The sequence below is a fragment of the Hermetia illucens genome, chromosome 4, assembly GCF_905115235.1.
Source record: "Hermetia illucens chromosome 4, iHerIll2.2.curated.20191125, whole genome shotgun sequence".
Taxonomy (NCBI): domain Eukaryota; kingdom Metazoa; phylum Arthropoda; class Insecta; order Diptera; family Stratiomyidae; genus Hermetia; species Hermetia illucens.
The window spans coordinates 11,288,564-11,301,674 of record NC_051852.1 but is presented as its reverse complement, the minus strand read 5'-3'; the positions used below and the strand labels follow the sequence as shown (position 1 = coordinate 11,301,674).

The following is a 13,111-nucleotide window of genomic DNA, read 5'->3' as shown; positions in this document are numbered from 1 at the left end:
TGCTTGCTCTCTCATACACCGAGAACCGAGCTCATAGCACAGATTTCCTCAACTCAGTTACCACCCCAACTGAATCACCAGCCCGACCCTAAATCACCCTCTCTGCTGATCCACTGATAAACATCATCCACTAGTCGAGTGGGAAGCACCAAGACAATAAAACGCCATTCCTATATACCTTCGAGGTTGAAATACACATCTCTTGCTTAGGGAGGGTGTCAATTGTTGAACCTAGACCTTTGGAAATTAATTCGATAGCGACCATGAAAAAATCAAGATGAACTTCGAGGAGATTTATGAAGGAGTCCATGAAATAACTGAACGTTTAGGGAGACGAAGAGGCCTGCGGTCAATTTTTCCATTGCCAAAAAACGCCGCAAAGGCATTTACCATCTTCTTCGCATGCCCCTTCTCGAAATCTCAACGTTGTACGGGCGAGCCGATTTGTCACCAGTAATTGAAAATGAATGCCAGCTGTGAATCAGCGATGTTACTGGAATTTCCGCACGGGAGAACTACCTGAACGAGCTCCATTTATTCTGTTAAGGGTGGGAGCACCTAATCTGCAGAAGCTGCAGTTAACACGATATGTACTACTAAAAAACCACAGAACATGAACATCAAGTGGATAGAGCACGAAGAGTGCATCCTACACCCAAATCATAACTACCGTACTCCACTTGCCATACTGAGAAAACCCAGCAATTTACCCTGTAACTAACATGGACTTCTCCCCCTCAAACACCACCTTGTCGTGATAGAGAAACCTGTAGTAGCCTCAAAGACTAGCTCGATTAAATCTACGGAAAAACAATGGACGGGAGAGCCACAGTGCATTAGGAGGTAGGTAGCTATTAGTACCCGCCCCGAGGAGCCCAATTAGCGCTTTGGTGCGCGCGTTTTGATGCCACAAACTTCTAAGACCATGACTGTTGTTATGGGAGCAGAAAGGCAGAGTTCAGCTGGCTCGGATCTTCAGAGCCAGCCCGTAGCATTCACGAAGGAAAGCAGCTCTCCCACCCTGCAGCTAGAAATCTCTCTGAGGTCCCCAAAAAATGGTTTGCTCAGTGTCCGCAGTCTGAATCTAGCCAGAGCTGGGCAATCGCAGAGAAAGTGCATACGGGTTTCCCTTCCTTCTCCGCAGCTTTGGCAATGCGAGTTGTAGAGTATGCGAAGCCTAGCCGCATGGTCCCCTATGGGCCAGTGCCCCGTGCAGACCGCCGTAACCTTGAATGCATTTGCATGCGTCTGGCACAGGAGCTCTCGTTATCGGGCTATGTTATAAGCGGGCCAACTTCTCCTTGACTTGGCACAGCTTGTCAGCCTTCGCCATCTGAGGCCGCGGCTGCTAGGTAGTGCGAGTAGACTCGACCCCCGACAGCCGCCAGCGGAACACCGACTGTATTCGCTGAGGGACTGCCAAGAGCAGAGCCTTGCCCGGCCAATCCGTCAGCCCGCTCATTCCCCTCTATGTTCCTATGCCCGGGAACCCAGAGGAGAGTGACTTTGAGCGTGCCGCCCAAATGGTTAAGCGCGTCTCTGCTCTGCCCCACCAGCCGAGAAGATGTCGTCGGTGAGTACAAGGCCTTGACAGCCGCTTGGCTGTCGGTCAGAATGGCTATGTTACGATTGGGGCTCGAACCACGATCCAGCCATCGAGAGACTTCCAATATCACCAGCATTTCCGCTTGGAATACACTGGCGAAACCTGGGAGACCATACGACTTGGATACACTGTGTGTATTCGAAAAAATCCCCGCGCGGACTCCATAGGCCATCTTTGATCCGTCCGTAAAGAATACTGTATCATAGTCTTGCAACACACCGCCGGTCTTCGACTTTGCCCTGGTTGGAAGGTCCACAGCAAAGTTTCTCGTGAAGTTCAGCTTGCGTGTGACATAGTCCGTGGGGGATGCCCAGATTTCCCGAGATATTTCATCTAGGATGTTGCTGTGGCCATAGGACTTCGCTGCCCAACATCCGGACTCACGTAGTCTGACGGCACTGCATTCTGCAACATATTTAATGTGGAGGTCTAGGGGGAGGAGATGCAGGAGTACATTGAGAGCATCTGCCGTGCAGGACCAGTAGCACCCGCACACGCGGTTCTTTGAATCCTATTAAGCTTCGTTCTATTGTATTTTTTCTTTAAAGTCTGCCACCACACAATAGAGCCGTACGTTAGGATCGGACGCACTATAGCGGTGTACATCCAGAGAACCATCCTCGGCCGGAGACCCCCCAAGGTTCTCTTACAGGCATAGAAGGCTATGCAGGCCTTCTTAACCCTCAGTTCTATGTTCAACCTCCAATTTAGCTTAGGATCCAGGATTACACCCAGATACTTTACATTAGAGGAAAGAACCAATCTTTGTTCATTCAGCCGTGGTAGATGGAATTCAGGTATCCTTGTCTTGGTGATGAATAGCATCAGTTGCGTTTTGGTTGCGTTTATGCTGAGTCCGCAGCTTGCGGCCCGCAGGCACAACTTTCGCAACGCTCCTTCCACGATGGCATTAGGAGAGTTATTGGAAAAATTGAATTCAGACAAGCAAAAGCGAACCGTAAACTCGGCGCGGTGCCTGCTGGATAATCCCATCGATGGTCGTAGCGAGAGTGAGACGCTATATTCTCACGTACCAGCGAGGGGCCCGCAATCACTCCTGGCAATACCCTTTTGTCGCGAAAACAGGAAAACAGCCTCGGGCCGGACGGATTCAGCAATGGAGTATGGTTTACTATGTTGGAACGTGGAACGTTCGCACTGTAAATAAAATCGGAGCTCTGCGAGAACTTCCTGGCGATTCCAGGAACGAAATGACACGGATGCAAGGTTGACGACATACGGTCGCACACAGTATTCATCATCATCTTCATCAACGGCGCAACAACCGGTATCCGGTGTGGGCCTGCCCCATGATGTCGATGTCGTCAGCGTAAACCAGTAGTTGGGTGAACTTAAGGAGGATCGTACCCCCCCGTATTTACCTCAGCATCACGGATCACTTTTTCCAGGCCGCATGATAAAGCATCCTCTTGTCTTAGATCATTATTGATGGCAAATTGTCTCGAGAGTGACCCTGCTGCTGCTATCTGGCCTCGCACATTGGCCAGGGTCAGCCTAGTCAGTCCTTAAAAATACCTTATAGATGGTACTCAACGACGTGGTACCTCTATTATTGCTACACTGTGTGATGTCCCCCTTTTAAATGTATGGGACAGATAATGCCTCGTTGCCAGTCGCTGTCCCCCCCCCCCTTGAGCATAATTTGATGAATCGATTAGTGCGCTTCCATATTTAACCAAGCATGGCCCCAGTTAGCCAAGTATGTGTGTGGCAGTATTTATGATATCGTTCTTCGGGTGATTGTGAAGATCATTTGTTGATGCTCCAGCTCCAGGATCGGCATCCATTTCTCCTTTATAGCTGTTGGGAGGGCTGTGCTGTGGATGCCTTCAGTGTTAACTCTCACTTGATTGTCAGAGGGGATTCTGAGAGCTCGGAGCACAATGCCAACGAGATAGTAATCCGAGTCTTTATTGGCCCCACCAATATGTTCTGACATTCATCAAGGCTGAGAGGTGGCGACGTTCGATCAACACATGGTCAATTTGGTTGAAAGTGGTCCCGTCTGGAGAGGCCCATGTATGTTTGTGGACCGCTTTCCGCGCAAACCAGGTATTTCCAACAACCATTTCGTGTGACCCTGCTAATTGAATAGGCCGCAGTCCGTTATCATTTGTTTTTTCGTGTAAGCTATGGGAACCAACGTGTCGCCTGGATACGGGCTCCTTCCCTACTTGGCTGTTAAAACCCCCCCCCCTCCCCATATCTGGGACAGGCTTCGAGGGTTCGTTCTACTGCCTCGGAGAAGGTATCCTTGTCCGATTCTCCAGTCTCCTCTGTAGGGGCGTGAACGTTAATGAGGCTTATATTTCTAAACTTGGCTTGCAAGCGCAAAGTGCGTAACCGTTCGCTTATGTTTTCAAAGCCGATAACAGCAGAGTTCATTTTTTGGCTGACTAAAAAACCTACTCCGAACACATGGTTTACTGGATGACCATTATAATAGTGTGACAACTATAATAGTGTGACCATAGTGTAGTGGCTCTTCTCCAAGAAACCGGTCCCTGTCCAACGCGTCTCCTGTAACGCTGTTACATCAACCTTACATTGGAACAAGGTATCGGCTAGCTGCTCACCAGCTTCATCTCTGTACAGGGAGCGCATGTTCCATGAGAAAATGCACAAATCGTTATTCCTTCGTTGTTGTCGGGTTCGTCCTTGTGTTATCCGTCCAATCCGAGGCTCCTGTTGTGGCAGTCCACGTTGCGCCCTGGGATCTATACTACCCTTTGACCATTGCATTCAGTACAGGATGCCAAGAATTTGTTGGTAGTAACGCACTGGTTGTGTCCGGATAGCTGAGTGGTTAGAGCACAAGGCTGTCGTACGGAAGGTCGCGGTTCAAATCTCGCTGGCGGCAGTGAGATTTGTATCGTGATTTGATGTCGGATACCATTCGACTCAGCTGTGAATGAGTACCTGAGTCAAATCAGGGTAATAATCTCGGGCGAGCGCAATCCTGACCACATTGCCTCTTACAGTGTTCTGTAGTGTACCGTTGCGGTCTTGAATGAAGTGCTCTAACACACTTCAAGGCCCTGGTCCAATATGGATTGTTGTGCCAACGATTATAATTTTTATAAAGCACTGGTTCACCTTTTCGCCACATCCGTCTGGAATTCCGAATGCTGCAAACCCAACCAGATACTGGTTATCACACCATTGATGGTGATGATTGGCACCGAATGGAATTTCAAAGATAAAAAACAATATACATATTAGTCCCAACAGCGAAGCCTGCATTGCCAAGACTCAAGAAATTGAAGAATTTTCACGCTTAGTAGTCGGGAACCCGGAATTTCCAAAGAAAATGTGACATTTTCTTAATTTCCAGGCCCTGAAAATGACTAAAAATCGAATATTGTCAGCTTCCTGGAAATTACATCTCAACCGAAAGAGCAGACGACCCAGATTCAAAAATATAAATCCACCACTGAAAATTTTTATGACTCAGGGCATAGCACTCACGTTGATCGTTGATTTTTATACAAATATGTTCAGCTTCTCCGAAAAGTTTGCAGTCTTTGTGTTCTGAATCACGTAATTCCAGGACCACCCCATCAAGTGCTCCACAAAAACCATAACAAATTATAATTGATAAATTCTAAAATTGCATATCAAAATTGAACTATTTTGGATTACTATGATGGAAGAGATTCCCCCAGCGACAGTCGGTATCGGCTAAGTACTCCGCAAACACCACCGTCACTTGCACTAAAAAGAACAGGCTGATGTATCGAACAATACATGCCAACGATAGTTAGTGATATTTGGTAATGTTTTCTACTATGATATCACATCGGCACGGGCATTACAAAACGTTACTTTTTACAAGAGTAATATCATCGTCATTTCTCTGGTGGGTGGGGATGTTAAGTGGTGTTGTGATGTTAAGTGATGTTGTGATATTATGATGTTTGGTGACGCGTGATGACGCTTGGTAATGGTAATGAAATATTACACTTTGAAAGGATCTCACTTTTGTTATACATCAACACCTCACCAACAAAACCATCCATACTGTTGACCCTCGTTGCCTGCTTTCAAATTCGGCTTCATGTCAGGAATGGTCAGGACATGAATATTGATAATGAAATTAATGAAGGAAAGGTGCAAGGAAAGCAACGTGGATACCCTACACCGCAGAAAGAAGTAGACAGAAGTCACAGAAATACTCAAACCCTTTACCAAAAATATTTTTTTATTTCATTTCTAAGTCTTAAGCACACTTGAATTTCGGACAGCATTCAGGATACGGTTTTGTAAGATCTTCTGGTAGTTTCTCGCAACCAATAGCTACTTCTTCCGGACAACTGCAAATGAGAAAAAAATTCAATAAGTATCATTTTTAAAATGTTATCCTAAATTTCGCGATTTCATTCATATCTAAAGCTTAACACAAAGTGAGTCATAATTGAGTGTCCTACTTACGTTTTGGCGCTAAGTCCACCTCCTGGCAAGCACTTGTAGGAAATGCATTTACCAATTGGATTATAATCAGTACCGACATCCCATTTGTGTTTTTCTTCACCAAACTCACATTCTATTATAGAAAATAGGAAATTTTAATAAAGATTCAAAAAAAGAATATCGCGAAAGAAAAAATTTACCATTTGCAGCAAAAGCTACAGCCAAAAGAGCGAAGAACAAAACTGCGAATGCCTTCATTTTTTCAATATTATCTAAAAGAGTCAAAGGAAAGTTTTGATATTAAATTACTTTCAAATGAATATTTCAGGGAGATGATAATGTGCAAAGCCCTAATTATAGCTAAAAAGCATTCTCGTTACTTTGTATTTATTACAACGATACTGTCCTATTATGTCCTACCCAAGAAGACTGTACACAGGAGACTTAACTCTAAACACATTCTTAGAAATTTTATGGAGACGGGAAAGTCTTGCACTCGTTCGACTGTGCCGGGAGTTGCGTGAGGCAAATTCTGCGCATAAAGGCTGCTGTTAGTGCCGTGTATATGATGCAGTGCATTGATATGCGCCCACGTGGTTGCGAGCACGTGACTGCGAATTACTCCGAGCACGTGGCAGTGTCTTTCATAACAATAGATATTGCGCAGCAGTTTATAGCTTCGCACATCCCACCAGGAACCAAACGCAGAGCTTACTAAAGATTCATTTCGGATCTTACCGAATGATACTTAAAAATTCCCCTGTGGGAAATTTGGTGGATTCGCAACACGCGCAACATTCTCGGCAATAGATCCATGTTTGCTCTCCTAACAAGTTTCGAGGAAGTAAGTAGATGCATCCAAGATCAGTTTTTCGGATGCATCCGTTTCCTACTAGGACAAGATGAAGAAACATACGCAAGAAAACCATCCAGGTAACATCGACACACCAATATCACTTACCTACATCGTCCCCACCCGAAAGGGACACAATAGCTGGCAACAGCTGCCGAAAAGAAAATTCGGTTCCATATATCGCCTCACGAAAGGTCCGGCAAGCAGTCGTCAATTCCTCGATAGTCCGGATAGGACATTAGGTTCAAGTCGGTTCCTTATCCACGATGGACAGTAGCTAATGGAATCGCAGAAGCATTTTCAATAGTATAAGATCGGGCGAGGTTCCACCCCTCATACGTAATCGTTAAAGTAAATCTAAGAGGTTTAACAACAATGAAAAGCTGGGTTGTGGTTTAAGTCCTTTTGAAGCGACCCTGCGGCTGTCTTTTGTCGATTTTGAGGAAGCCTCCTGCAGTGTTGATAGTAAGAGTATCCAAAGTACTGTATTACAGAGAAATTCAAAGTTTTTATCATACCGACGAATGACTGCAGAAAATGCCACGTGTTACAACGAGATATAATTCCCGCGGAATCCAAAGCGTGATCCGCAAGGGAACACTCTGTGAGCGACGCAACTCTTTCGTGGTTAGACGAAGAAGAGCGTTTGATGGAGTATAATACCATTTCTTAACCATCTTGACTATGGTAATGACCTCTGCTCCCCTTCTACCAAATCAAGGACTTTAGCAGAATCCCCTTAAATTTGTAAAAACAAGTCCCAGAGATTCGGATCAAAAATAAATAAAATAATGGAAGCGTTGAATAATTCGCAACTGCGGGCAATAGTACAGAAGGGTTGCTGTCCGCATCTGTGCGATTTTATCTTCATCGAGGGTAGAGCTCCTTGCGGACTCGAGTGTTGTGCGGTACAACTCGGCTGCTGGACTCGCAACTTAGTGAGAGGCTTTAGGTAGTCCTTAAGCCTGCACTCAGTATAAACTACGGATATATAGATCGTAATTAAACGATTTATCTATCTTTTCTTGGGATGAGCTTAGTAACCTTGGATATGGATTCGATTGATTGTAGCTCCCATGAATCCTAGTTCTGAACGTGCCATTGTCTTCTGTATGGTTTGTCTATTGCAAGCTTGAATCAACTTGAGATTAGGTAGCCTTCACTTGTTACTGCAATCGCTGTTCTCTTTGCGTACATGCTTTGTGGAACCGGTATTATGCTGCCTCACCGTGATTAAAGTTGGCTTGTGCCGGCCTCATTTTGACTTGGCGTTCAGATCTGGCATCTGAAGGCTACTGGCAATATGTCGTCTATACCAATATGGAAATTGTTGGTTACGTCTAAGCGGATAAAAACCTTTCGGGCCTCAAACATGCCTTACCTCCCTCGTTGGTTCGGTACAGAGTACAGATTTAGGTAAATCTTGCATCCTTAAGTATGAATGCTAGACCATGAACTCAGTACAGACTGGTATCCTTGTTGCTTGTCACAGCGGAGTTCTGATTGGGGTAATAAAATCAATTCGTGTCTTAAGAAGACAATGGGGTTAGGTCTAGACGACGGGGCGATCAGGGCGTAACTGTCCCTTCTTGTAAGCTAAACTAATGAAATAAATTGATGCCAAAAATGCCATCCTCCTGCTGTAAACCGAGTTCTTCTGCACTATCAACACCAACACCAACCTCAGCATGTTCGCCCCCACCCCGGCCCACTGTCATATACCACTAACTCTAACTTAACGTTACCACGTTACCACGTTACCACTATAGAAACATGCTCCAGATTAACTTCAATATTCTATTTGCTATTAAATTTTCACTGGAAATGTTGAAAAAACCCGGGTTCAACTTTGACTTGTCTACACTCAAATGGTACTACCAAACCTATGGACCACTTTTGACCGATAGGTACACTCGTACTTGGCACAAAAAATTTACATTAATAATTTATGATTTACAACTCAATATTGCACCTTTCCATAAAAATAATTCACTGGTCTAATCTCCAGATTGAAATATAATAAAATTAAAGTACTTTAGTGATATATTAATTTGTCCGAACCCAGTTAAACCATAAACTAAAAGATGTAGGTTTCATAGCGTTCCTCGGGACCAGGCCGCTTCCAATGATGCCTTTGGCGAGCGCCATTCCCACGTACTTGAGGGAGGCGACCAAACCCGGGTCTGCAAGGGACTCATCTGAAATTACCCTTACCACGGAAGCTAATCGGAGCTTATATGGTGTCATGGAAACTGGCATGACCCTCTTAGAGCATAATCTCCACCAATATTTCTCGGGGATATACTTTCGGCTTTATTTGTGATTTGCCTCCTTGTGGAAGTTTCATGGTAAGCGCACAGATCGCGGGCATAGCTCCTTATCGAATTTGTTTTTTTTTTTGTTTTTGCGCCGAGTAGGCTTACGTTCCTTAGCAAGGAGGACAACGGGGATCGCTACCGCGATCATATCATGGCCGATTTTGACACAGTTTGACAGGTAGACGTGACTCGCAAAGCGGCGATTACGATACACCTTCTTGTCAAGAGCATCAGTCCATACCTCTACGTTACAATAAACCTTCTTGCCAAGAGCAACAGTCCATACCTCTACGCCATAGAGTACAACGGACTGCGTTGCTCCTATAAAGACTCCTCCTGGTAAATATGAGGCCCCCAACATTCCATTAGCAGAGTCTAGGCCCACGCTCCAGCAGCAACCTTGTCCGCTGCTGCTTTGATTTGTTCCAAAAAAAAATCTCATCTTCGAGTCGAGAATTAAAACAAAGTTTTTAACCCCCAGTTTTGACTCTTCAATCAACTGGCCGATCAATTTGGGGCGCAGAGTCGGGATTCTCGGGAAGCGACAACAAAGTTTTTTCAAGTGCAAGGTTGAAACCATGTGCAGTCATCCAATATCCAGCAATATGCCAAGTCTGCTTCCCGCCTGTTCAACAGTGCGTCCGCCAACAATTGCCGCAACGTTGTCTGCATAACAGATCAGGCGCGACTCTTCTGGTAAGTCAAGTCTTAGCAAACTATCGAAGCGTTCCAGAGGTCCGGTCCTAATATGAATCCCGACTTGGTCTTCATTTTCCTCTGACTGACTGTTGGCGGAATACTAGTTCATGAACTTCCGCTGGGATATCACCAGCGCCTGGCGCCTTCTTATTTGCTATGGTGGGAACTGCCTCTTCGAGCTCTTTCATGGTGAAAAGCGGGCAGTCCTTGACGCCTTCAGCGCTGATGCTATCGACCCATACGGGAGTCTGAGGAGTAATGCCTGTATAATGCAGTCCATCTAGTCAACACTTAGCGTGCAGGGTTTCTCCCAACCCCCGATTTTCCAGGTAGCAAATTTATAACCGAGACACCGCGGATCCCCATTTACCTCATCGATTAGATTCTATCAACGGCGTGTCTTGCTTTTATTTATCTCGCTGTTTCTGGAGTTGCACTGTGCAAATCAGACCCCTTATTACTTAGTAGCGGTAGAGCTATTAGATAGGGCTCGCATTTACTAGTATGGATCAGTACCACTGCGCTAGAAACGGTGGGACTGTGATTGTGGTCACCAAAGCAATCCGTGTCCTGAAAGAGCGGTGGGGTCATACCTACCCTATCACTCACGTTAAACCGGCAGGATCTTCTTCCCCTATCACACTCCGTATATTTAAGTGTATATTTTTTGTATCCTTGATAAAGTCGCTGAATTCGCAGACTCTTTTCCAAGTACATTGTGCTTATTTCTTGGCGCTATGCAGTCGCCTATATAGTTGCGTAAAAGCTCCTTTAATTCGCACTTATATCAGCATTATGGGGATTGTTCTGAAAGAGTCCGATGTAAACACTTGCTGTGCCTAGATCTGCAATAGCGGCTCTTTACTACCTTTATGCATTCAACTGGCCATCCCAGTAAGCAGCCGCCTACACGGTTCTGGAAATCTACAGTCTATAGACTTCCAAAGCTGTGTAGTCTTCACCGCATATGTCCTCAGTGACCTTGAAGTAAATTGACCAGCAGTTTGTCTTTCCAGTGGTAGCAGCTCAGTTATTTTTCTAGTTTGCAACGCGCTGCTTCCGACATTTTCTATTTCGGAACCGGAGTCGAGCAGCTGCAACTTTAGCCGGGTTGCTATGGGGGGTCTATAGGTCCCACTGACACGTACAACTCGGAAAACCTTTTACAAGATGATAGAACTGGTTACCCTACCAACTTGCGTCATTCCCAACAAACGTTTGTACCCCAACGACTTTCTCATAAACTTCCTGTGGCACTCGCATACTGCCTCGACCAAACTCTAGGCAGCCCCTGACTGCTCAAATAGGTGTAGTCGGTATGAAACCTAAAGGTGTGAATGCCCAGTTGATTCAGATCAGCGAATTTATCTGAAATTTAGAAGAGAAAGGGAGCGATTCACCGGTTCCCGCGTTTCCTCCGATGGCGGGAGGATTTTCTCCCTTCCATCCTACTTAGTCGAAATTGAAAATTCTTTACTAGCCAGTATTGCAAGGATGATTATAGGACTAAGAATGGAAAAAATCCCGCGAAATTTTCTAAGCATTCGCATTAAGGGAAGAAACAACTGGTTCCCGAAATACCGGACAAATAATTGAGATTTTTTTTCAAAAACGGAAACTTCTTTTGCTTTTTTATTCCACCTCCTTCTGTTGCATGGTTATAGGGTTTTGTAAATGTCCCAAAAGTTAATCTATAATTTCCTTGGCATATTATGCAGTAGCGCTGGCAAAGGGGAAAACAGCCAATGGTGCCTAATAGGTACGCATAGTCGTATCTGGAGATGATGAAGTGGAGTGGAGTGGAGTGAGTGGATTTCAAAACTTAGGAGAAATTTCTAAAATATTTTATCTTTGTGGGCTTCTAAGACCACCAAAGTAATACTCAAATTGATAGCAAAAGCACTATATTGTTCTTCTGAAACGAGTTCACCTGCACTATCTACACCAATACCACCCTCAATAAGGACCACTTTTTACTAATAGGGTTTGACACTTTACTCCCCCGATAATTACGATTTACAACTAAATATTGCACTTTTTGATAAAAAGACTTCACTAATCAAATCTTTAGATTGATATACTCAAATTAAAGTATTTTGGTGGTTTGTTAATTCGTGCGAACCCAGCTAAATCATAAACTAAAACTACACTTGCCGACACTATCGCTTACCAAGATTTCACGTTTCTAAAGTACAATTGAACCGGGGAACATAGGAACACAAGCTTATAACCACTTTTATAGCGACTAAATTCGGATATAATTTACATACACGAATTACTTGATTCACACATGCTGCCTCATGGGACCTCTGATCTTTGTAGAACAAGCAAAGCATACTTCCCTCTCTATGCCTGTTGTTAAAAGGAAAAGTTCTCGTACGTGCATCTTTATTCATCACTTTATAAAAAATTAAGCCAACACTTAAAGTATGAGAGGTTTTGTTGCTATCTCTAGGGGAAACTACTTTGGGTTACCACAGCATCAGCATTGTAAAAAAACTGGTTGCGAGAAATTGATAGCAATTTTTTCATAATCTCTTTTTTTGTATATATGTATAAATATTATATTTATTCGAGCAGATATCAGCGTAATTTATATATTCTCTGTTGTGAGGAGAGGTTATCATACTACACTTTGTTCAATTTTATATAAAGAATTATTTTGAAATTCTGGGACTGTTTTAAACTAATATTAAAAATAGGGATAGTTCAGAAAGCAAAGGTCAAGGTCTGTCATTTCATTATCGCATACAGATATGTCATTTCTATCAAATTTCGTGACAATAGGTTCAATATTCTTAAAAAATTTATGGCAGACAGGCAAACAGAAAGTAAATCAATCTGTTTCAGGTTGTCATTTAATACAAAACCCTCAATTATGAACATTATTATTCCAAAGCTTATGCTCAATTTCTTTTCAAGTTAAATATATACATCAATGCCTATTTGCATTCGACCATACATAGTAGATTTGTTGATATTTTCACTTATTACTTTATTTTGTTTAGTTAGACGTTAAGCTTGGAATAGCTTTATTATGGCTATAACCTTGACATCATACTTTTCGTCGCTAGTTTGTTGATATGGGAACCACCACCCATCGCAACAGGTCCATCATTTCTACGTAAGCACATTTATATGGGCACGAATTATTTTTGGCAGAGGTTTAAAAGCGGTTCACATGAACCTTTGCCTTTTGCATAA

At 43.9% G+C, this 13,111-nt stretch overlaps 1 protein-coding gene across 2 annotated transcripts; it reads right to left on the bottom strand.

Moving 5' to 3' along the window:
- Positions 1-5,810: 5,810 nt before the first annotated feature.
- Positions 5,811-12,251, bottom strand: LOC119656176 (la1-like protein 13). 2 transcript variants are annotated; one of them, XM_038062522.1, is made up of 4 exons: positions 12,178-12,251; positions 6,238-6,309; positions 6,059-6,170; positions 5,811-5,940 (listed from the first exon to the last, which is right to left on the bottom strand). In XM_038062522.1, exons 1-4 carry the CDS (start codon positions 12,197-12,199, stop codon positions 5,847-5,849), a joined length of 300 nt encoding a protein of 99 aa, XP_037918450.1. In that variant the 5' UTR covers positions 12,200-12,251; the 3' UTR covers positions 5,811-5,846. The 2 variants fall into 2 exon arrangements, with proteins under 2 accessions (XP_037918450.1, XP_037918451.1); XM_038062523.1 differs by having other exon boundaries at positions 12,078-12,215.
- Between the last annotated feature and the right edge of the window lie 860 nt (positions 12,252-13,111).

Excerpts from the sequence above, each read along its gene's own strand:
- LOC119656176 (XM_038062522.1), bottom strand. The coding sequence starts at position 12,199 with ATGTGTGAATCAAGTAATTCGT. Across the intron at positions 6,310-12,177 it reads GTGTGAATCAAGTAATTCGT|ATAATATTGAAAAAATGAAG; the intron begins GTATGTAAATTA and ends TGACTCTTTTAG. Across the intron at positions 6,171-6,237 it reads TGTAGCTTTTGCTGCAAATG|AATGTGAGTTTGGTGAAGAA; the intron begins GTAAATTTTTTC and ends TTTCTATAATAG.